Raw genomic sequence first — 25194 nt, forward strand, 5'->3', positions numbered from 1 at the left:
GCACTCTGCTCTCCTCCCAGAGGCTCCCTTCCCTTTGAGGACATGCACATCAGTAAATGTCAGCATTGTGTGTTGTTGATATTAACATTGATTTTATATGCTGCTAATGAATTCTATTAGTAAATAATAGATAAATCATGGTAAGAAAGGTTAGTATTAACCTTCCTTCTCCCAGTCATTGTTGTTGAACACCGAAGACAAGACCTACTGTTCAGGAACCCAGTATCTCAAAGGCCCTGCAAAGGCCTCCTCTTAGAATTCCTGGTTTCACCCTGGACACGTGCTCATGGTTGTTAATGATCCATCTGTCTCCAGGTGGGGGTCCCCATTCCCCTCAGATGCCCCAAGCCCTGAAGCCTTCTTGGTCTTTCCCTCTTTGCCTGATCGCCCTGCTCTCATTTCAGGCTTTGGCTAAAAACACATCCCCTTCTCTCTTGTGCATATCTCGTCATTTCTTTCTCTCCCTACCTTTAGTTCTATTCGGCAGGGCGTTATTTAACATCTTGGCACAGAACTTGAGCCAATGGCCTGTGCCACGTAGTGCATTAAATCATGAAGTGACATCGTGTCCTTCCTTCTTGGGGTGGGGGTGGGGGCAGGGGACAAGGAGACATCTTCATTCTTGCAGCAACTTTATCGAGGACTTCGTAAATGCAAGGCCCTGTTCTAGCTTCTGGGGTTATAAATGTGGGAAAAAACCCACACCAGACCGAGTTCCTTTATTTTAATAGGGGGAGACAGATACTAAAAAACTAATAAATATGTAGTATATCAGGTGGTGAGAAGTGCCTAAGAAGAAGTAGAGAGCAAGGAAGTGGACAGGGATGGGCGTGTGCTATTTTTAGTAGGGTATTCATGGCAGGCATTTGAGAAGGTGACATTTGAGCCAGAGATGTGGAAGGGTTAGGGAGCAAAATGGATATCAAGGGGAAGAGGGCACTAGCCAGGAGTACAGCAGGTGCAAAAGGTCTTAAGGCAGGAGTATGCACGGTCTGTGTAAGGAGCAGCCGGGGGGCTGAGGTGAGAGAGAGCATGGTAGAAGGTGATTAGGTCAGAGGAGTAGAGGGGGGGCTCCCATCATGAGTGGCTTCTCAGTCATCTTTAAGCCCCTTGCCTTTTGCTCTGAGATGAGAAGCCATTAGAAGGTTCTGAGCTGAGAACTGGCATGATCTGAGTTCTGTGTAGCAGGATCGACTAGCCTGCTGCTCTGTTGAGCCTTGTCCGCAGGGGCAGAAGCAGGCATCCGGGTAGGAGGCATGTGCAGCCCTGGTGGTGAGAGGTGTCGGGGCTGCAGCAGGGTAGGAAGGTGGGGTGGCGAGGGGTGATCAGGTTCTAGATCTGTTCAAAGGCAGGGAAAATGGATGTGCTGGAGTGATTGGGGAGCGTGGGAGGGGAGACAGGTGGCAGGAATGACCCCGGGTTCTAGCGTAAGCATCTGAAAGAACAGACTCGCTGTTTTCTGAGGTGGGGAAGGCTGAGGGAAGAACAGGACATGCCCACTTCCATTGAGAGAGAGCGTGTCTGCAGACTCCCATCCGTATATCATGTGCTGTGATATTTCCCACCTCAAAAGTCATCCTCCCTCCTCCTTTCACCCCCAAGCCTTCACCCATTCCTCCCAGTTTCCAGCTCTGCTTTGGCTCTCCCTGGAGCCCCCCCCACACCCCCACCTGCCCCTGACCCCATCACGCCAGCACCGCTGGTTCTTGTCAATCAGCAATGGCCTCCATGATGTCCAGTCCGTTCGCAGTCATCCCCCTACCCTTGCCACCAGTGAGGGCATCACCAGCTCCTCCCCTAGCCCTCAGACTCCTGTCCTCCATGGCCACCACGGGACCACGGTGTCCTTCCTCCCTCAGCCTTGCCCATCCCCACGGACAGTGTCTCTACCCTGCCAATAGTGAGCACATACCCTTTGTATGGAGCATAGAGCGTCAAGGAGCATAAGAGCGTCAAGACGGGACAAAAAGAAATACAACGTTCCTATGTTGTCAAACGAATTTTCAGGGAATCTGTATTCCTGAATATGCCCAGTAGTTGCCTCTGCCAGACTCTTTGGGGGCCCCTATCAAAGCCTTCATTTGTGTTTTGTTTTTGTCACCTATAAAAGGAGACTAGTTGCTGAGTGCAGCTCTCAGTGATTTGCCCTGATGTGAGAACAGAAGCAGAACAGGACTGTGAGGGAGCAGGGCCAGATCAATGGCTAATACCCCAAATCACTCACCGCTGCAGTTTGACAACTCCCACAGATAATGGAAAGCCGTGTGCGTTGTTTGGAATAATGAGAGGCTGCAGAAAGACGAGAGGCTTGATGAAAAAACACAAAGCAGATTTTCTCATCCCAACAACCTTGGCCAGGCCCGAGTCAAGGTCATACAACCGTCTCTATCTTAAAGGATGTTTTTATCTCTAGCTTTTGTGAGCTTCACCGTGTTTTCCAAAAGGAAACATATTTCACTTGACCTTAACTAGAAGGACTTACTGCATCCTCTCTTCTTGAACTTTATTCCTGTGTGTGTGTGTTTAATCATTTTTTTTTTTTTTTAACCTTCCCAGAAAGAAGATTGGCCCATGCACAAACTGGAATGTTCTCCCATGGTTGTTTTTGGGGAAAACTGGAATCCCTCAGAGACTGTAAGGCTAACTGCAAGGATTCTGGCCAAACAGGTGAGGAAATGGGATGGTGTTCAAGTGTACTTTCTTTTTTCTTTTCCTTAAAGGTCAAAAAGATGAGTGGCCTGTGGTGATCGTCTCTTGTTAAACATTCTTGGACTCTATTTCCCGTCACGTCCCTATGGACAGGCGTGGGAATAACACTCCAGGCAGAAGCTGGTTTGTTGTTTGCCCTGTGCAACGAGGATGTCACTTACCCCAGGTCAGGAATGCAGCCACAGCTGTTAAATTCTGAACTTTTTTTTATGAGACAGGTTTACATAGAAGAATACGGCCTTTCATAGCGTGAAGACCTGAGTGAAAATAACTGGAGCATCTTAGGGAACCAGACTGGCCTGAGAAGCTTTGTGATTTTCCCCTTTCTTTCTGACACCCGGACTGCTCCCTGTCCCTCCTTCCAGCAGCGTCCTGTTCCTCCCCGTCGCCGTCTCTTTACTTGCTCTCGTCTAGGCAGGCAGGGAACGGGATGGAACAGCCAGCATGGCAGATGCGAAGGAGAAGGGGAAGGAGTGGAAAAAAGTAGAAATCGAGGCAAAGTGAGAGAGGAAGAGGGTAAAAGAAAGAAGTAGTAGAGAAAGAAATGCCCCCAAGGGGAACAGTTGATGGCCATGAACAGTTTCCTCCAAAGATGACGCCAGGACTGGAATCCTCCGCCCTTTTTTGGTCAGTCCTTACTGACTGAGGGCTAATGAGGTGCCGGATCTCCAAAGGACCAAACTAAAAGATGGGGGAGAAGTACCGTAGGACATGTCCTTGTGACACAGTGTAATAGGCTGTATGGTGCTCAGAAGGCATAGATCTGCAGAGGTGCCTGCTCGTATCGAGGAGGTGCTTGCTACTAAGAAGTTGGTGGCAGGGCTTCTGTACTGTACATGTCTTTTTTTTTTTTTTTTTTTAAGATTTTATTTATTTGTCAGAGCGAGCACAAGCAAGAGGAGTGGCAGGCAGAGGGAGAAGCAGGGAGCCCAGTGCGGGACTCCATCCCAGGACCTTGGGACTTCATGACCTGAGCCGAAGGCAGCTGCTTAACCAACTGAGCCACCCAGGCGTCCCAATACTGTACATGTCTTGAAGCTGAAATTTCATCCACTTCTTCTTTATACCTGCCACCCTGCCTCCCTTTAAAACTTCCTATTTTTTATCTAAGCCAAATGGGATTGTAATGATTGGCACATATCTGTCCCCGGCCCAAGTTAGGATTCTGGGCCGCATAAACAGAGGTAGAACATTTCCAAACTCTGAGGTCATTGTTCCATTATGTGCGGCGTGGGGTCAGGTGCTTGCTGAAATGCCACTTTATCCACTCCGGGATAAGCAGAGGATTCAAGGGTTGCCTGTAGGGTGAGATCAAAAACATCCAAACTGTTTTCCTAGGAGGATGTTAACTTTTGAGTCCTTACTAACAATTATCTTTTAAATATACGCTGAGTTCTTGGTCAGGAGGAAAGGGTAGGAGGTGGTGTGCCTGGGCGTGGTGTCAGGGTGAACAGGCCATCGCAGTAAGATCTGTGACTGTTTTGGGAAGGGTGCGGTGCCCAGTCTGATGGTTCTCCCCTGCCCCGCCTCACACTCTTTGGTGGCATTTATAGTATTGTGGTTAAGAATTCAGAAGAAGCTGGTGTACTTTCCTGAATGAAAAGCTTTCCCAGGCAAGATGACTTAACTAATCTTACAGAAATGTATCCTGTGAATGGAAGATTTCTGCTCCAAAAAAGAACAATGGAAATGTTTTGGCACCAGGAGGGGTGGTCTGAAGGCCCTGATGAGTTTATGCCAGTTCCACTCAACTTGTATTATAATTACTATTACTACTGATAGTCTATTAAATTAAAAGTTACCTGGCCATCTTTTCATCTCAGTAGGACTTGATGATTAGAAAAACCAGACCATTTGTATTCTAGTGGCTTGCAAAGGATTAGGGGAGACAGGCTACCCAACTACCAAGGGGAAGCTTAACATGTTAACTAGGGAGGTGAGAGTGTCCTGCTAGACCACCTGTATCCCCAGATTGAATAGCCAGATGACAAAGACACGGCCTCAGGCCAGCTCTTGAGCTCTGCTTTTGAACTCTTGTCAACACCAAGTTTATTCATGTTCTCAAAGCCTAGCAGGTTTACTATTGTTAGCTCCTCTTGGGGTGTCTAGAACAAAGCCAGCAACACGTTTAAAGTGAATCTGGGCTCACAGATACCACCAAAAGTGTTCTTTTTGAAACACAGAATTTGAGATCATTTTAGCCTATGCTTAAAGAAAGTGTAAAATGGATGGGGGGTTTGATTTTGTTCCTTTTTAGAAGGAGAAATAATAAATAGGATGGTTCCTCTGTACACTCAGAGTCCTTTTAAGTCGGGTCCCTAAAAAGTTGATTTCTCGCCACTCTTCTTTCCCGTAGCAGGCATCTTTGAGCCTACCGTGTGCACGTCTCGCTGTCAGGGTGTCAGGAATGTGGCAGCCGCTTTAGAAAGTTTTCCGGAAGAGTCTTTCTGATTTGGGCATTGGGCAGACACTCTCGGCGCCCGATGGCAGGACTCCTGGGAGAGTCTTCTTTGCTCCATTGAGAATCAGTGCTCTTCCTTCATGTCGATGTAGCAGTGAAAGCACTACTCTTTGCCCTGGTGGTTAACATCTCCATCTGTGTGATTTCTTCCCGATTACTAGCAGAGGCACCCAGAGCGAACACCTTCCGAGAAGCTGTTGGCTGTGAAGGAGTTTGAATCACGTAAGTCTGTCTGTGACTGGCCGAGCAGTTGTTGCAGCAACACGTCTGTGGACGAGGCAGGGTTGGGGAAAGGCACGGGAAGCTCGTATTCCTCGTGGTACTGGGGATTTTAAGGAATAGTTTCTACTTTGACTCATGTGCCTGTTTTGAAAAATGACTGTAACTTTTTTTTTCCCCCCCCTGAGTTGACATGATGACTAGGAAATCATTAGGGGGAGGTAGGAACTCTCAGATGAATTGCTGCATCCCGAGCTATCTCCTGCTGGCTCTCCTGGCATGCTGAATATTTTTGTATCTTCACTGAATTGCAGTTCAGTAAACAGCTGGTGTCCTTACTGAAAGGCATTAAATCAGGGCTGTCTAGCTCCTTGACCATGACACAGATTCCAGGGCTAGTGGTGGGGGGAGAGGGCCGCACTAGACCGAGGCTGCTTATCAGCGCTAGCCACTCATTCCTGACCTCATTGCTCACGGTCAGTTGAAATTTCATGTCCTGAGTGACTTCCAGCTGTCAGAGGAAGAGAAGAACGAAATAGCATGCTTTTCTTTGCTTAGAATTTATCAGTTACACCAAGTAATGGGGAAGAATATTTTCTGGGGGCTCCGTGGGGTTTTGTTTTTGTTTTTTTCCTCCCTCCATGCCATTTACAGTAAGACAAGGATGTAGCTAGAAAGCCAGAGTTTTCTACCTGGTGAATAATGATTTGCTTATCCCCAGATCTGGATAAATTAGACAATGAGAAGAAAGACTTGATTCACAGTGATATTGCTGCACTTCATCACTTTTACTCCAAGCACCTTGAATTCCCGGACAGTGATAGCTTGGTGGTCCTCTTTGCACAGGTAAGAATGCCAGCATCCGGTGACCCTCCGCTAGCCTTTCCCTGCCCAAGTCCCTCTCCCCAGCACACACTCAGTAAAGATGAACGGAAATAGACTGATGGCTTCTGTAATGACAAGGCTGTTGACCTGTTGGACCCTGTTTTGCATAGCCCTGCTAGGTGACCTTGAGCAGACCTTGAGCTGGCCCTCCTTGATGGGTGGTACATAGGAAATTTACCTGACCTCTGCCTCTTGCCACAGAAAGAGTTTATGCAAACAGAGGGGTTGTCAGTGCCCCAGTACTGTGGCCTTCTAGACGCTCTTTGAAAGGAAAGACCATTTGAGGTTCCCACATTAAATTTTACGTTTCTTCTCTTAAACCTTCCGTTCTGACAGTAGTGTTTTCTTCTACCAACACTGTGTTGATAAAGCACAGGCAAACCCAGATGTGCCCAAGAGGGAGGCCCTCTCAGATAGCCCTAGGAAGGAACGTCACCACAGACAGGAGCCCGAGTGGGTCTCGGGACAGCTAGTCTTTACGGATGGTAAGACGTCTTTAGCAAAGTCTATGTTTACCAAAAGCAGACCTGATAAAAAGATTAGAGAGACTTCTAGATAAGAGCAACTTAGAAGCGATCGAGGCCCTGGAAACCAGCCGTGTGGAGAGGCTATGACGTAGGCACGGCTGGAGCAGAAGAAGAAGGTGCAGCGATCACTCCGTGTCTGCGCGCAGTCTGGGTGCAGAGATGCTGCTCTCACGGCGAGGGTGGTTCTTCCTGGCCCGACTTGCCGGGTCCAATTTTTCTCCCTTACATAGCCTGCGTCTTCCCCTACAAGCCGAACCTGTAGTTGAAGGTGACCTGCCCAGAGAGAGAAATACGGCAAGACTGTTGCAGGGGTGCCCACAGCTACGTTCCCCTGCCAGAACCTTCTGTCTCTAGCTCCACAAAAGACCTCGGGTGGCTGCTTACCCATCTTGGTCTTAGAACAGAATCAGCTTCGCCTGTGTACCCTTTGACCCAGTAATTCTCTTTCCAGGAATCTGTCCTAAAGAAGTAATCAGAGACTGTGGACAGTAATTGACACGCCAATGGTCTATTGTGGGGTTCTTTTTAAAACTGAAAAAAAACAAAAAAACAAAAAAGGAAATATAAATGGCCAGCAGTACAGGAGTTTGGAAAATAAATTATGGCATAGCCTTATGATGGAAGGTTATATGGCCTCTATATTTTGTTTCAACAAATGTCTAAAGATGTGCAAAACATTGATATAGCTGTAAGTGTAAAAGCAGGATAAAAATGTATATAATATGAAAATACACATACATATGTTAAAAAAAAGATTCAGTAGAAGTTCACAGGTGATTATCTCCTGAGTTGTAGAAAATTTCTGAATTTTCTACAATGAGTGTGTATAACTTAAAACACTCAAAAGGGAGCGCCTGGGTGACTCAGTTGGTTAAGCGTCTGCCTGAGGCTCAGGTCATGATCCCAGGGTCTTGGCACCCCACCTCGGACTCCCTGCTCAGTGGGGAGTCTGCTTGTCCCTCTACCCCTCCCCCACCAGCACGTGCACATGCTCGCTCGCTCTCTCAAATAAATAAATAAAATCTTAAACACTAAAAAGAAGAAAAAGATTAAAAAGCGCCCATAATTCTTCCACTTCAAAAATTACACCTCTAAAGAGTGAAGTGAGTCTTCATCTGTTTTCCGATCCACTTTAACCACCATGAGCATGACTGTAGTCAGTTGGATGAATTCCTTGATGGACGTAATATTATAGATATATTTCTATTTTGTGACTGTCGTCATCAGAAAAAAAAAATGGATTCCATTTATGAACATTAAAGTAGATTTTCCTGATTTTCACATTATCCTGGATTTACAACACACTTTCCTAAATGTCCTAAGACAGTGGATTTGGGTGACAGTGGGAAGTTGAGGAATTGACTAATCTGCCATTTGTTTTTTAAAAAAATGAGATACCTGACTCTCTTTCTGGACTAGAGGGGGCATGGTTATATGAAAACCCAGGAGAGATGAAATAAATAGTGTATTTTCCCTTCTAGCTGTGAAAGAAAGAATCCCTTTTCCTCCAGCACAGTAATATATGCTGATGACTTCTTAGTGTTGGTGTAGGAGATATGGGACCCTATTTTCACAACCAGAAATCAAGGCACTTGATCTCACAAGCAGAAGTATATTTGTGGTGAAAATTACTCAGAAACTTTGACATTTGGACTGACTTAGAAAATCCAGGAGAAATATATGTATATACATCTCCACACACACATACATATTCACACACACACACACACACACACAACTGAGATAATTCCTTTATAGACTTTATCAAATCGTAATATCCATTCTCCAATTGTGCGTGCATGTGTATACACGTGAATACGTGCGCACACACACACACAACTGAAATAATTAATTCCTTTATAGACTATCAAATCGTAATACCCATTCTCAGATTGTGCGTGCGTGTGTATACACGTGAATACGTACACACACACACCACACACACAGCTGAAATAATTAATTCCTTTATAGACTTTATCAAATCGTAATATCCATTCCCAATTGTATACACACGCACACACACACACACACACCTACACACACATATTTTTTAATATATGAATTTGAAAAGGGACATTTAGTGTCCCCAGAGAAAACTAAAGCAAAGCTGAAAAGTGCTGTTCCAGCCCCGGGCCACCCTCTGGTCCTGCCTCCCAGCCCCAAGCTGCATGTCCTCTCTTCCAGCCTCTGAGCCCTCTCCTGCCGCTGCTTCGTGGGAGGGCGTCGTGCGTTAGCTTGTGGCCCAGCAGGGGCTGGCCGTAGAAGGTGACTGCACCCCTCAGCACTGAGGTGCACTTTAATCACTGGGGACATATGCATGGTTGGGAAGTGTATTTTTGGTGTGCATCCTACATCTGGTCTAAATGCTAATTATGAGAATAGCTTTAGCAAGGCACTTATGCCTGATTTGACTTGGAAAAAAGGACTATGACCCGTGCATCTTTCTTAACAACATGCAAGTTCACTTTTCTTCTCTAGGGATATTTCAGAGGGGAGGGAAAACTGGCAGAGAAATTGCTATGCGGTTTGGCTGGCACCCCATCCCCATCTCCCAGGAAGGAACAGTGATGACGCTGTCTCATTGGAGCCTTTGCTCCTGAAGAAACACACTCACACTTCCACAGTGAGAGGTGGAGGGTGGAGGTAATCGAGTGACCAGGGGTCATAGAACGTTGAAGCCTGAAGGAATTTGGAGTCATACACTGATCCAGTTGAGCTCCATGCAGAGGAAGAGACTAAGAGGCAAAGGAGTGAGTCTCCTACCCTTTAGAGTTAGTGAGGAGCTGTCTGTCCCTCCATCAGTTTTGAAAATTGTTGCTAGATTCTTATTCATTCTCTCCTTCTGCAGACACTGCTGAGGCATGTTACTACCCGGTCTGAGGTTGTCTGTAGATCCTTCAGGACCTACTATGGTGCAGGGCACATAGTTCATGGTCTAGTACGTTTTGTTGAATGAATGAGAATCCTAATTTACTCTTACCTAATGTTGGTTGTGGGTCATTGGTTCATGGTAGTTGGTTAATGTCCTGATGACACAACAGGTTGGGGTACTTGAAGGTGGCACAAAGAATAGTACATTATGTCTTCTGCATAGAAATGCCCAGTACCTCCGGACTTCAAAGGCTGTCCATTGTTCCAACCTGCAGCAATCTCTTTTTACGTTGAAAATTGTAAATACTGGTTGTAAATATGTTGAATTGCAAAAACCACAAATGAAACCCATCACAGCCTTTACTTCTCTGTGTGCCAAGATTTCTAAGCCTTTGACATTGGCCTTTTAATTTTATGGAAAATTGCCTTATTAATATTCCTGGATCAAAACAATTTCAGAGGAAAATGGCATAGGGTGAAACTCTTCTGTTTCTGAGAACTTTGCTGTCTGAATGTCTAGTCTGAACTCTGACTTCTCTTCTGCCACTCACTACTTACATGGCCTTGAGCAAGTTCTTAATCATTGACCTCTGCCTGAGCCTCAGTTTCCACATCTGTAAAATGGGTTATGTCAGAGCAGTTTTGCAGATTTATGAGAGTAAATATGTAGCACCTAGCATAGGGCCTGGCCCAGAAGAAGCGCTCAGTGGATGCTAGTTTTAAAAAGCCCATCTGGTGGCCTGAAACGTACCCATGCGGTCTCTCCAGTATGGAAGAGCATGGTTCTGGCCCATGGGGTGAAAGCGATCAGTGTGCGTGCCTCACACCCAGCCTTCGTAGCAGCTTGGCAGGAGCGGGGGTCTCAGCCTTTGCCACTGGCTTTGGGCAAGTCACTGCTTCTCTCTGACTTCAAGTTCATCATTTGAAAAGTAAAAAGATTGAGCCCCCTTCCAGTTCTGAAATCTTAGCTACAAAGGGAAAATACCCGCTGAATTGTCTCCCAGTAGACCAGGTGTTCCTCGAGGCAGATTTTGGCCTGTTCATCCTTCTGTGCCCAGTGCCCAGCCTGTAAGAGCTCTCAGTGAATGTCGGTAGAAAGAATGAATTTATGGAAAAACATAAAATTGGGGATGTACAGTCCTCATTTGTACCTGCTTGCTCTAGGTTAGACTTCCACAAGCGTGAGAGTTGCTCGTGGCATTTTTTTTTTTTAAGATTTTATTCATTTGAGACACAGAGATACAGAGAGAGAGAGAGAAAGCAGAGGGAGAGGGAGAAGCAGGCTCCTCGCTGAGCCAGGAGCCCAATGTGGGGCTCGATCCCAGGACCCTGGGATCATGACCTGAGCCGAAGGCAGACGCTTAACCATCTGAGCCACCCAGGTGCCCCGCTCGTGGCATTTTTCAATGTAACATTTCTTTTTAAGGCTGAGAAAGTCGCCAGTGGTTTATATGGGCTGAGACGTGAAAGGCAGGCCTCTGTTCCTTAGCCTCAGGCCCTTGGCTCCTCTGCCTCTCGAGGGGATGGGCAGCAGTTAGATTAGCTGTGGCAGGGTTTTCCCATTTACCACCTCACCTCATGGGGTAGGTCCTGGATTAAGTGACTTCTTTTTTGTTAATGTGTTATTTACTGGAGTATAATAGGCGTACAATATTATGTGAGCTTCAGGTATACAACATAGTGATTCAGCACTGGTAGACATTGAGAAATGGTCACTGCTCTAAGTCCGGTTGTCATGTCACCTTACAGAGTTAATAAAATATTCTTGCCTCTGTTCCCCATCCCATACATTACATCCTCATGGGTCATGGCTTCTTTTTTAACGGGAGAAAATCAAGGACAGAGGGTCTCCGTGATGGGCTCAAGATCACATGGCCAATCTGTGGCATAATTGGGATTGGACTCCAGGTATTGTAACTCCAAACTTCAGTCCTTGGAGCCTTCACAGCTGTGGTGGCCTCAGGCCACTGTGCGTAGGGGAGTAGGTCGGCTACACCAAGGTGCTTCCTTCCTAACAATTCTGCTTTTGTTTACACGTGAGATTGATGGGTCAGTTTTGTTTGAGCCAAGGATACCTTGGCCAAAAGAAAGGTTTTTACATCCCTAAACTGGAATGTCGTCCTTGTTAATTTGTATGTAAAAGGTCAAAATTAAAGAATGATTTCTATCCAAAGAGAAGCTTCAGCTCACCTGTTTCTTTCTCACCCTTTCTCACTGCAGGTTAACTGTAATGGCTTCACAGTTGAAGATGAAGAGCTTTCTCATTTGGGATCGGCAATATTTCCCGAGTAGGCTGAGTTTGACTTCTTTTCTTTTTTACTTACTTAACACTAAGTAGATTGTTTTTTTTAATTTTTAAATAACCTAACTGCATGTGGCAGACATGAAACTCCAAGTGAATTAAGACACCTTTTTAATTCTGCCACGTTTCAAAATATTTCCCATACATTTAAGGATCCAAAGGTAGTAGTTAAGAGAACAGTTGCTTGTTAAGTCCTGCTAGGTACGGAGCTATTATTAAAGAATATTTTATAGTGTGCATAGAAGGAACAGTCTGTACCCTGCTGAGAAATTTGCTTTTTGCGTATCTTTGGGCTTCTTACACTCAAAGCGAAAACACTAATTGCCAACCAAGAATTGGCCATAGGCTAACGCAGAGACGATATGAGCTGCTTCTACATCTGCTTATTCTTGAAAAATACGAGTGTAGAAACAGCACAGTTTGGGGGGGGGAGACTCTGCTCAAGTAGCGAACTAGGAAAATTTCAGAGAACGACAGGATTTTTCTTTACTTCAGAAATACTCAAGTAATTCAAGAAAGGCTGGCCAGCTGACAAATGGAGATCTTTATAGCTCTGACTGTCATGGATTTGCCAAAAACGGCTTTGCCGTGGTGTCTGATGGAACAGGTATTTTCAGAATGCTTCAATTCCCTGAAATCCAGCCCTCACTCCACAGATGGAGCGAAGGAGCCCTCCCTGCATCCCCTCTCTGACTGAATCCACAGTGTAGATTGGCAAGGTTACTTAACATACACCACCCAAGCCTCTAGCTTTGGGCTGAAGCAGAGAAAGGGGACACCCATGCGTTTGCTGTGGATGACGTGTGAGCTCCTGGTGTGTGTGTGTGTGTGTGTCGCCGCCTGGATCTGCACATCACCCGGGTCTGAAAGATAGAGAAGCACCCGGACAGGCCCGTGTCTCTTGGGCGCCTGCCGTAGGCTTTCCCGGCCAGTGCAACCAAAAGTTTATTCACGTGATATTGTCCCCGTGGCCAAAATGGTGTCCTCGGCCGTTTGAATTCTGATAGTGAGGAAAGAAGTGTCTTGGGGAGAAGCCCTTGGGAAAAGAAAGGAGAAGCCGAGAGAGGCCATCAGACCCTCTTTAGAAGGCTCTTCCTGACAACTTCAGACCTGAAAGAACGTGTCTGCTCTCAGTGTTTTCCAGACGAAGAGCAAGGGTCAGAATGGTGTTGTCTGAGGTTTTACCCAGCCCAGTGATGGCAGGAGAATGATGATACCAAGGGCGTGAACTGTTCTAGGTTCTTCGCCTTGGTGAATTTCTTCCACCCTCATTGAAAGGATATCCAGGAGTCTGTCTTGAAATGAATTAATAGTTCTACAAAAGATTCTAGAAAGCGGCTTTTCCTTTAGTGACAACTTTCAGTGCATTTGTTTATCAGATTCCTCGGGGCCTGATTGCCTGTTGGTAAGCCAGGTGGGCTGTGCTGCATGGCGGGGGCGACCCTTCCCAAGGACAAGACAGGGGACTTGCTACGTGTTCTCCCAGGCCCGAGGCCAGCCACGTAGCTCGCTCACTTGGGCCAGTAGCACCTGGGAGGCGGAAGAGGACCTCTCCCTGTGGTGCTCGGCAAACCCAGGCCAGCTCGCCCTTGTTGGGCCCTGCTGCCCTCTGCTCTTTTGTACTGGGGCAACCAGGAGCGGGGTTCCGGTTGCTGAGGGCTCAGGCAAGTGACCCTGGCCATGTTGCGTATGGACGTGCGTGGCCACCTGAGCCCCAGTTTCTGGGCAGTTTTAATTGGGGGGAAAAATCCCTTTGGGCAGAAATCACATCGGCATTGTGATTTCAAAGGCAGCATTTTCAGAGATCAAGCACTTTTTCCCTGTAGTTTAGAAATTTCTGTTCTCAGAACTTTGACCTTGATATAATCAGAAAGCTCCAAGCCCCTCACATAGGCGAGTCTCTCTGTCCTCTCCTCTGTCCCTGAAAAGCAGACAGTGACAGCGGGAGCAGTAATGTCCCAATTTTCCAGATGAGGAAATCCAGGTGCAGAGAGAGAGGCAGCTGGGCTCCTCGGGGCCTCTCCGGGCACCCCAGGCCCTGCCTGAGGAGGCTGGCCTCTCCCGTGGAGGTGGTTTCCCGACAGCTGAAGAAAACACGTTAGACATAATCCACGAACAGAAGCCGCTTGGACCCGGCACCGCGTCTGCCCTGTGCGGTGTCCAGTGGAGGAGCCGTTTGCCACGGCCGCTGGGCTTTCAGTCCTTCATCCCACAGGAGGGAATGGCGGTGGGATTCCTCGTCGTTGCTATTTTTATTGTGTGGTTTTTTTTTTTGTTTTTTTTTTGGGGGCTGAGATGTCACCATTTTGAATTGTGAATTTCGCTTTTCAGTATTGTTAGAGACGTTAGATATGATATAGATACAGGCAGGACAACCTCTTAGACTATGATGGCCAACTATTAGATTGTTTTTTAAACATCCTACAAAGATCCCGTTCCTGCAACTTACTAAAAGTAAATAGCCCAGATCGCCCGATCAGTCCGTCCTCCTTCTTGAGGAAATTGGGTTTTCTTTTCTGATTGACAGCGTTGCATTGATGAATCATAGCTGTTGCCCCAATGTCATTGTGACCTACAAGGGGACCCTGGCAGAAGTAAGAGCTGTACAGGAGATCAGCCCAGGAGAAGAGGTGAGTGTGCGGCCGGCGGCAGCCGGGGCCATGGGTTTCCGCCTGCAGTTTTACAGGGCAGTCTGGAAGATTCCGTGCGGCAGCGCTGGGCAAGACGGGCTGGGAGTGAGCCCAGCAGCTGCACTATTTCCAGCCTCGGGCCCTGCAGGTTAGTGATCAGGTTCATGACCCATGCCTTCGAGCCTCTCGCTTTTGCCTTCCATTCGATGCTCCCCATTTCCGTCTGTGGCCAAGAAAAAACAGGAAAGAATAAATTCGAGCTCGGTCCCTTACAAAGATTGATAGAGATTTACAGAGAAAGAACACTGCCAAAATACCACAGTGAAATTTTGGATGTTCCTAGGCATCTCTGTATTTCTACCACCAAACATCGAATTTGAGCTCTTTCTTTTTTAATTAGCAAATTTTGGCCTGTTTTTCTCCCCCCAGAAGGTCAGTATCATTGTTATCTGAAAGAGAGAAAAGCCAGCCCAGCAGTAGCTAAAGAGTTAAAACTCCAAAAGGACACATCAGCCTTGCACATGCTGTCAATTCCACATCTGACCTCCAGAGAGACCATTTTCTAGGAATGCGGTTCAGGTAGCTGGCCGTACACACCAACAGGGCACGGGGAAGCAGTCTGTGGCCAAGAGGCCCCCTCCTAACTTAGGGACTCGGAGAAAGCCAGGTGTTCTGTCCCCTGCACAGTGATGCCCTCTCCTTTCCCAGGCCCTGCCTCCGTGACCACCTTCTAAGATGCCTCCAGAAGGCTCCAAACGGCTGCTTGGCGAATCGCTGGAGGATGCTGTGTGTTCTTAAGTAAATAATGAACTCCCTAGCAAGGACACATGAATTGGTAGGGAACATAATCACACACTCAATTTCAATTTAATCGTCTTCAGTGCTATTTTAAGGTCCGTGTCTGGATATTTTCAATTTTAAATGCAATGATCGGTGTGCTAAATGATCAAGGCCTTGGCTTCTCCAGAAGCTGTTAACCAACCCACAGCCAAACGGGGACCTGGAGGCCAGGGCACAGATGAGACTTTCTGCCCTTCGCTTAATTCATCATGACGAGGGTACCCTGTTTTCGGTTGGGGCATCTTGGTTTCCAGATACCTTGCGACTACGCCGATGCCTCTTTTGTTAAAATACACAGTCTCAGTGGGTCAGAGTGTAAGTCACCAGGCTCCAGGGCTCCCGTGGGGCCAGGTGGGGACTCCGCAGTCTATCACCTAGACGGGCTCTGCCTCCACTTGCGCAGCGACACTGAGCGGCCTCTGTCGCCATCTTCTGGGCCCTTGTGTTTGTTGCGCGATGTGTTCATCTGTCATGTCAAAGAAATGAGGAGGGAGGCCGGGTAGAGCTTGCTCCTGTTGGTTTGCCCTCCCGCGCTGACAGATCGGAAATGCGGTAACCTCGCGTTGGGCCAGTCACTGCCTTGGGGGAGACTTGCCCTTCAAAGAGGGTGTCAGATGAGCCGCGAGGTCTCCATTACTGCCCTTTGGGTTGGGAGCTTGGCTTGGCGGTGCCTGCAAGCACCCAGCCCTGTGCAAGTCCCCCCTGCCTGCCTGCCAGTGCCCGAGGTTACTGGCACGCTAACGGCTTTGTGACATCCATCTGTTTGGTCAGACATTTGCCTGATGGTGTGGGATGAGCAGCAAGTGCCGTCCCAGTGAGTAGATAATGGGCAGTTAAATGCCGGGCTCCTCCATATGCTCTAAGTCCCGGTTATAGACCCCGTTAGAAAAAAGCGAAGACTGGAGGACCCAGCGAGCCCAAAGGCAAGACTTTTCCAAGTTCTCTGGCCCAGCTGGGTAAGGCAGCAGCATGCTGGTGTCCTAGAGGCTGTGTCTTCCCTCTGCGGACGTGCCGCAGCCTGCCGGGCCCAGCTTCTTGCTCCCTTGCCAGCTGAGTGCGGATGTGTCCCTGCCACCCCTCCACCCAGCAAGGCGTTCGAGCTGGCCCAAGCCGTGAAAGAAACGAGGCTGAAGGAGGGCCGCGCAGACACAGACCTGGGCCAGTCTCAGGGATGAGTCGGGTCTGTGCATCTCCTCATGTGATGGGGCCATGCCCTTGCTGGGCATGCTTTCAGCCCTCCCCATTTACTGTTCTTGGGACTCCTTGATTCTCTAGAAGGCGGGAAGAGAGGCTCTTTCTCTCCAGCACAAGGAGGGGGACAAAACTAGGGAATTGCTGACTTAAAAGAATACGGGGCTTTGTTTTATTTTTTTAAGATTTTATTTATTTATTTGACAGAGAGACAGCGAGAGAGGGAACACAAGCAGGGGGAGTGGGAGAGGGAGAAGCAGGCTCCCCGCGGAGCAGGGAGCCCGATGCGGGGCTTGATCCCAGGACCCTGGGATCATGACCTGAGCCGAAGGCAGACGCTTAACGACTGAGTCACCCAAGCACCCCAAGAATTCGGGGTTTTAAAGGGAAGAGCCATCTCCCCAGCTGTGGCCCTCCTCGGGGCCCATCCCTTTGGGTGTTTGCAGAGCCCCCCAGGAAGGAGAAGGAGCCAGCGTACCTGTGGCAGGCAGCATTGTCCACTCTTTGGACCCCCTTAGGTATTCACCAGCTACATTGACCTCCTGTACCCCACAGAAGACAGGAACGACCGGCTAAGAGATTCTTACTTCTTTACCTGCTACTGCCAGGAGTGCATCACCAAAGACAAGGTAGCCCCCGATCGGGTAAAGGTGCCGACCATACCCTGCACCTCAGCACCTTGGTACCAGTCGAGTGCCCTGTCTGCCTGGGGGCGTCTCCTCCTACCCTTTAAACCCAGCTTACTAAGACAGCTAGAGGGAAATCGAGTTATACCAGGTCTCTGTTCAAACCCTGATCCTCACAGCTGATGAAAACGTTTGCATTACACCGTACAGGTAAGAGAAGGATTTGCTAAGTTGCTGTTTCTTGGAAAGAAATGTCTGCTCAGAAAATTGGGGAGGGGAAAAGCACATGAGAGTAATTTTCAGGCTTTCCAGCCTGTTCGTCAGAATATGGAAAATTTTCTCTGGCATTACCCATGTTCTTTTGGCCGTGCTCCCCCTCCTCATTCTGTTCTCTTGATTCATAGATGTGTGAACCCACAGATCTGCCCATAGCAAACATATTCTAAGTGTCCTGCCTAGATAAGGATTGTCTAGAAAATTCGTACTTTTGTTTGTTTGTTGTAAAAAGGTATTGGAGTACTGAATTTCTTAGATCCAGTGCCCGATTTCCTTGCATTCTTTTGCGACTTTAGAATGGGCAAGCCTCTATCTTTGCATAGGAAAGTAGACTATTTGAGAGGTTTCCCCCTCAGTGTGGTTTCCGTGGGAGGTAACACCTTGCACCTGTGGACATCTCCCTCAGGATAAGGCCAAGGTGGAAATCCGGAAGCTCAGTGATCCCCCAAAGGCAGAAACTATCCGTGACATGGTCAGATATGCACGCAACGTCATTGAGGAGTTCCGGAGGGCCAAGCACTACAAATATATCCTTTACAACTGTCCAGAAGTTTACTGCCTGTCACCTGCAGGAGGTGCTGGAGAGCTGGGAGGAGGGAGTGGAAGAAGGGTGAGCATGGGATTCTGAACGTGAAAGGAGGAATGTCTTCTGGCAGACGTGGACAGAGTAACTGACCGCCCATGACTTGGCGTCAACTGCATCCAAGTTGTGTGGTGTTGATTTCATCTGACTTCTCCTTGTTTCACTAGTGTGGTCAGGAGCTGGTTGTGGTAGAAGAGTTTAATGGTCAAAAGCTATGAAGGAGAGTTCCTTGAAGGCCCGCATTGCTTGGGTGTCGTACTCTAGGCAAGCACAGTACCGAGGGCTTTGCGTATTACATTATTGCCATCCCCGTGTAACAGATGGGAACAGACTCCTGGATAGCAAGTATTGTATCCAAGGGACAGAGCTCACCAGGATTTTTGCCCCAGGTCTGCTGACTACCATAATCCATATTCTTAACCACTACATTATAGCATTTTCTTAGGTTGAAAAGGCATCACATTTACGCTGGGGGAAGAACTAAAAGCAGCAGAGGAAATTGAGAGAGGCACAATTTTTTTTTCCCCCCTCAGTCTAAAAAGGAACTTTCCCATAGTGGGGACTTCTTCCTTAAAAATGCTTCAACTAAAGTGCTGAGCTTGGGTGAATGAGGTTGAAGATTTATGATCCTAAACATTGTTTACGGCCGAACCCAGGGTCTGTTCCCTGTGGCTAAAATTTTTCAGTCGTTCAATAGTTGAGGTCTTCAGTTTTTCCTGAAGTTTGTTTCTTTAAGAAAAATATGATTCTTGTAGAAAAAATATTTTCCTTTCACTTTTGCTTGGGTTTCTGTAATTTACTTTTTCAGAGGGTGAGGGTAGGGGCAGAATGGATGGAATAATTCCTTGAACCCAGCCTTGGGCAGTCTCCCAAGTCACCAGAGCCTGTGGTTTCCTTGACTCCAGAGCACCCCCTAGTGAGCTGCTGGAGATCTGCGAGCTCAGCCAGGAGAAGATGGGCTCCGTGTTTGAGGACAGCAACGTGTACATGCTGCACATGATGTACCAGGCCATGGGCGTCTGCCTGTACATGCAGGACTGGGAAGGAGCCCTGCGATACGGACAGAAAATCATTAAGCCCTACAGGTGATTGCAATGGCTCGGTTCTCATCATCTTAGCAGGGACTGGAATTTGGGTGATTTGGAACGCTATTTTTGTTTTCCGACTGTCCTGTGTTGGAACATGCCTAGAACAGCTTTCCCATTCTGCACCCACACCTGGAGCACAGGTGTAGGCTGCTGTTCCCTCCGCCGTTTGGAAGAGACACCTGTGGGGGCAGGCTGAGGTTATGAAGGGGGTGCCGGGCAGGAGCCCTGCCGGGACCTGTCCAGGGTGCTGTAGCCAAAGTAGTTAATTCCCATCAGTATTAAGAAGGCACCGTCGTGTTTGTTTTCCATCCCATGCCTTCCAAGTTAAACACACTTATGCATTGGTAAGTGGTGGTCTCACATCCCTCCTTTTCCATCGTTAGTCACACCATCCCCTTCTTGTGCTTTTGGAAATTGCAGCCCAGTTTGCAAATGGGGACATGCTAGGACCATTGCGTTGGCTCTGGTTATCCATTATCCCCCACCTCACACCCCTAGCTCTGAATAAAGCAAGTTGGATTTTAGCTTACAGTAATAATGGGTATCAGCCCCGGGGAAGTTTCCTGTCGAGAGGGTTTTTAAACCTTAAAGTGTGTGATAGATGGAGGTTGTGGCCGTGTCCTCCGGCCCTGATTAGCCATTTCAGGGCTGGGATGGCCTAGATCTTACCAGTGGGGCCCTTGTTAAACACATTCACATTGTACATTTACAAGGTCTCCCCAAGACCCAAGTGGCCCAGAATCTCTGGGCATTAGACCTGAGATCCCTGTGCCCCAGAAGCACCCCAGGTGTCTCTCATGGATCTGAGAAGCCCTCAGCACTCCCTCCCATTCTAAGGTTGGGGACTGTAAAGTTTGTATCCTGTCTGGATTTCCACGGCCTTCCACTTACCCTGCCTTGCCTGGATTAGCCATCAGGGGGAGCTCAAGGGAAGCCAGCTCCTAAAATCTGCTCTTGGAAACAATTTGCTGCATCACAGAGGCTCTCAAAGCCTGTCTTCTTCCTGGGGTGGGTGAGGAAAGCCTCTGGTATTATGCAAACTGCCCTCTGTGAGATCTGGAGGGAGGGGATGAGAGAGACAGAAAGAATGAGATCATCTTAGCTTTGTGGTCCCTCTCCCAGCAGGGCCTTGCTCTCCTGGACCCTTCCTTAGCTTGCTGAGCCTCTCCTGGAGGCCAGCTCTGGCCTTCTGTGGGGCCCCTGGGGCCATGGCTTCTTCCAGGCAGCATGATGCCGCCTGCCCAGGAATATAGCCAGAATGTGCCTCTTCTAGGTGGCTTTTGAGGGTAGAGCAGTACAGACCAGTCTGTAAGTCAACACCTACACACACACACACGCATTCTCTCTCCCTGCATCCGCTCTCACCCATGAGCTGCCTCCTGGTCTCTTTCCCTGGCAGGCCCTAGCCGGCAGCCTTGTGAAAACTGGAGAGAGAACACCTGCTGTATATAAAGCCCTCTCCTGGAGAACAGAGAAAGCTTACCGAAGAAGAAGGTGTTCTCCTGACTTCAGAGAGCTGGCAGCTTTGCTAAACCAACTGATACCATAGAGTGTGACAGAAAGCTGGGGTCTTGAGACACACGGGGGTGTGGATTTTTAGGTGTACTGTCTTTTTAATATGAGGGGATAGGCCTAGTGTCTTCATAAATAGGGGCTTCACTTTAAAAGATGTTTTCCCAGTGCCCTGCTCTGGGTACACTAAAACAAAAATCTGGGACTGGGATTGGATGTCGTGTTTATCAATGTTTTTGTGTAGGATTTCCCCTGCAGTTTTTCTGTAGCTTTTCAGAAACACACAAACTGCGTGAAAGGAAGAGCCTCTGGGGTGCTTAGACAGGGTCGAGCCGTCCACACTTGCCCTCCCTGCACCTGCTAGGGCTCAGAGGAGTCTGGCTGCGGTGGGGAGCGGGCCGTGGGCTCGGCAGCCGTGGGCTCGCTGCGCCTGGCCTGCAGCTGCTTGGGAGCCTTGGGCAAGTGGCCTGTTACCTTCTCTCTCATTGCAGCAAGCACTACCCTCTGTACTCCCTCAACGTGGCCTCCATGTGGCTGAAGCTGGGGAGGCTGTACATGGGCCTGGAAGACAAAGCTGCTGGAGAGAAAGCCCTGAAGAAGGTACGTCTGCATTGTGGGGCTGGGGGGCCTGGCGCCCCACGGCCCCTTTTTCCTTCGTCCCCTGCCTTCCCACCTGATAGCGCCGAGTGACTGAAGTCCTAGAGACTTGACCGGCTCTTGAGCCACCTCTGGTCAGAGAGGCGGGAGGGGGCGGACTGGGCAGGTCAGAGTAGGGCAAGTGATTGAGCCTTTGCCTTGTCTGCACCCAGGCCCTCCCTCTGTGCCCATCGAGAGGGGCTGGCTGCCCTTCTGGGCACAGCCCGTGACTGGGGAGAAGGGGGTACCGCCCCCATCCCATGTGAAGCCCTGGAAGTGGACAGAGGCCACGGGGTGGGTCAGGAGACCGCGGTGAGGGAATCTTCCATTTGTCTGTCCTTCGGTTTATAATTATGCATTTGGGAGTTTCTAAAATGTACTTAACAACCGTCTTCACTGTTCATCCAGTATCAGTTACATGCCAGGACCTTCATGTGTGTTTTTTTCTTTTAATTTCTTAAAAATGAGATAGATTTTCCTGATGGAAAAATTGAGATTCCTACAGGCTAAGGCCTTCCTTCAGACTGGGGTCTTTCTGAGTTGAAAGCGTCCACTCCACTCACCCAGGCTGTGGCCCACACCCGGGGCAGACCAGGCTGCTGGGCAGTGTTGGCCTCCCTCGGTGTCCACAGCTGCCCTGTGCGGGCGACGGGGCAGGGCCCTGACCTGGTACCTGACCGGAGTTTTTTTTCCTGAAATTTTTTTTTTTTTTTTAAGATTTTATTTGACAGAGAGAGACACAGCGAGAGAGGAAACACAAGCAGGGGGAGTGGGAGAGGGAGAAGCAGGCTTCCCACCGAACAGGGAGCCCAATGCAGGGCTCTATCCCAGGACCCTGAGATCATGACTTGAGCCGAAGGCAGACGCTTAACGACTGAGCCACCCAGGCGCCCCCACTATCCTGAATATTGATTCTCGTTCTTTATGTGGAAGTTAGCAGTTGATGAAATGTAATCTTTGAGACAGTCTGTTGAGTCCTGTAAGAGAATGTCTGTGAAAGTTTGGGCCAGATTCCGTGTCTCTTCCCAGTAGACTACTTGGGAAGACGGTATAAGGTCCCACATCCCAAATGGAAGGGTCCGGGCCCGACTAGGCCAGAAGTATGACCTAAGTATAAACTTTCCTGTTTTTAAACCGTAGAATTTACCTCCTAAGACAACAGATTTACTGTCTTGGTGAACTGAGGGAAAACTGACCATTTGGGTCACAGCTGCAAGGTGCTGGTAGGTAATGAGGTACAAGATCAGTGAAGGACACAGGAGATCTGAGCAAGGAGTGGGAGTGATGAACACAGAGGGGCCGGAGCAGGGGAGGCATTTGAAGCAGGACCTTCTTGAAGGCTTACACGGTTCTTTGGCCTGCCTCCTGTTGGTTTGAGATCTATGAAGTGAATGGTATAAATGAAAGGATTGTCCATCAGAGTCACAGGCCATCAAAACTTCCCTGTTTGGAGAGAGGAAATAATTTTTCTATCTGTGAGTAACATAGTTGAATACAAAAAAGCAAAAATAAACTTGTGCAGATAACATTTGGGACATGCTTCCTATATGTCAGACCCTATTCTAAACACTTTATGTATACTAACAACTCTGAGAGGTAGGCCTCCTTCCTATTTTGCAGATGAGGAAGATGAGGCACAGAGTAGTTAAGCAAATTGCCCAAGGTCACACATCGAGGAAATGATGGAGCCCCTGGCAACTCTTGCACTTTATATTGCCCAACTGTGAAGAAGCCTTATTATAAATATGTTCTCTCCAGCTTCCTCTCAGGAAACCTGCAACTACTTTTAAGTTTTTTTTAAGAATATGCATTACAAGGAAAACACGCGCTTTTTGAAAGGGAAGAACGGTTTCATCATGTCTTACAGATTAGCGGTGTAAACTAAAATCAAAATAGGTTTGGTGTGAAGTTCTCTGTTCCAGCACCGCCTGTTTCCTTGGTTGAGCACAGCCAAATAATTCTATCCCTAAAGCGTTTCTTACTGCAGTCTCTGGGATGTCATGAAATCAATTTCTCTGTATCATTTCTTCAGCTAGAGTAGAATAATGTTTTATTCAGCGGTACAGACTGGATGACTAGTTGGTTAGCAGATAATCTTGTCTACTTAAAAAAAAAAAAAAAAGGAAAAGAAAAAAAGCCAGGCTCTGGAGGAGGACGGGGCTCTAAGGTGTCCCGTGCCGTGAAGCAGAGCAGTCTGGCTGGGGTTACGTTGGCCCAGGGTGCGGGTGAAGGGGCCTGCCTCCAGGCTCTCACCCCTTCACTTGTCTCTCTCTCCTAGGCCATCGCCATCATGGAAGTGGCTCACGGCAAAGATCATCCGTACATTTCTGAGATCAAACAGGAAATTGAAAGCCACTGAAACTACGCAACACGTTCGTTTTTATTTAAATGCTAGTGCAGAAGCCTTCAAGGATTTGAATATTTCCAATAATACACATGACTCTTGCATTTCTGTAAAATCGCTGGAATGAAAACACCTACTCGCCCTTAAACCTCACACATGGCTTACCTGAAGTTGGTCTTAATCTTTACTCTTAGTACCAAAATAATTTCTGAATGCTTTCATTGCCCCAAGAGATAATGACATGGTTTCATTTGTTATCCTAGACTTTGGACAGATTGAGTTTTAAAAGAATGCGATTATTTTTCCCTTAATGCTTATTATAACATTCTGAACACTGGAATGATGAGGGAGAATAAAAAAGGTAACGGTATTTGAAGTTTGTCTTTTCTTCTGTCTGCGGGGAGGAGCTCACCATGGCGGTGGGAGCTGGGTCCGGGAGGGGCAGTCACCCCTGCTCTGCATCGGGGTTCAGCCTGCACTGGCTCTCAGGGCTCAGTGACCTTGGAGGAAGAAAGGAGGCGCAATGAAGTGACCTGAGTGCCCCACCCTGGCAGGGGAATGCGGCTGTTTTGAGTCTTCGGTCTAGTATCTGAAATCCTTTTAATGCATAAAGGTGCCTTGCTTCACTTTCTTGGCTCCCCCCCCACCCCCCCCCCCATCTGTCTGAAAGCAGACTTTCCATTCCTCATTCTGTTGATTGTTCTCATGCAGGACTCTCCTTGTTTGGAAGCCCTCCAGGGTAAGCTGGAGAAGGAAAAAAAATTTTTCCTTACCAACTCTGTGTTATTGAGCAAACACTGATCCGTCCCCGCGCGGCCAGCAGGAATCCGGCTTCCCACAGCCCGGAGGGCAGCAACCTGGGCGCTGTTTGCTAGCAACCGCCGGGGAGGACCCCACCCAGCCCGCCTGCACCCCCCGGGGACGCCCTGTTTCCTGGAGGAGGTTCCTGAGTCCAAAGAGAGGAACTTCCCCACTGGTAATAATTAAAGCCTGCTGGAGTTTACCCTTGAGCTTTCCTCCATATTCATGAGCTGCAAGCAGCTCAGCTGCAGTTCGGTACGTTAGCCTTCCGGGCTCATCGACACACACCCCCGTGCACACATCTCAGATGTACACGCATGTCTCACACACACGGTTAACTGCACACAGTGGGGATTCAGCAGGCGGAATGCATGCTCTTGTTCAGTTAAGTGCAATAAGATGCTTCTTGAACACCTACTGTGTGCAAAACACTCTGTATCTCTCTCCAAGAGCGGAGAGATGAGCACTGCACAGGTCCTGCCTCCAGGGAGTTTAGTGTTTGAAGAATGCTAATTGACTGTAGTTAAGCCTAAAAGCAGCTTAGCAGCCGCCCCCCCTACCCCGCCCCTCTGTAGGTTTTATAAATGTAATATTTTCTCAAAAAATGTAAATAATACTGGAAAAAAGTAAGCTGTTCTTTCTTCTTCTCCAGTCCGATTCTCCAGAGGTGACCCCTGGAAACCGTGTGCTGAT

At 48.1% G+C, this 25194-nt stretch overlaps 1 protein-coding gene across 1 annotated transcript in view; it reads left to right on the forward strand.

Moving 5' to 3' along the window:
• The window catches only part of SMYD2 (SET and MYND domain containing 2), a 52124-nt gene extending 28048 nt beyond the window's left edge, over window positions 1–24076 (forward strand). Inside the window, exons 3-12 of the mRNA XM_021682558.1 lie at window positions 2557–2667; window positions 5332–5392; window positions 6111–6235; window positions 11893–11960; window positions 14502–14604; window positions 17154–17264; window positions 17944–18064; window positions 19031–19205; window positions 21212–21320; window positions 23635–24076. Coding sequence (XP_021538233.1) covers window positions 2557–2667; window positions 5332–5392; window positions 6111–6235; window positions 11893–11960; window positions 14502–14604; window positions 17154–17264; window positions 17944–18064; window positions 19031–19205; window positions 21212–21320; window positions 23635–23715 — 1065 coding nt within the window. The 3' untranslated portion in view covers window positions 23716–24076. The remainder of the gene's footprint in view (window positions 1–2556; window positions 2668–5331; window positions 5393–6110; window positions 6236–11892; window positions 11961–14501; window positions 14605–17153; window positions 17265–17943; window positions 18065–19030; window positions 19206–21211; window positions 21321–23634) is intronic.
• The last annotated feature ends 1118 nt before the right edge of the window (window positions 24077–25194 follow it).

This window comes from Neomonachus schauinslandi, chromosome 6 (assembly GCF_002201575.2).
Source record: "Neomonachus schauinslandi chromosome 6, ASM220157v2, whole genome shotgun sequence".
NCBI lineage: Eukaryota > Metazoa > Chordata > Mammalia > Carnivora > Phocidae > Neomonachus > Neomonachus schauinslandi.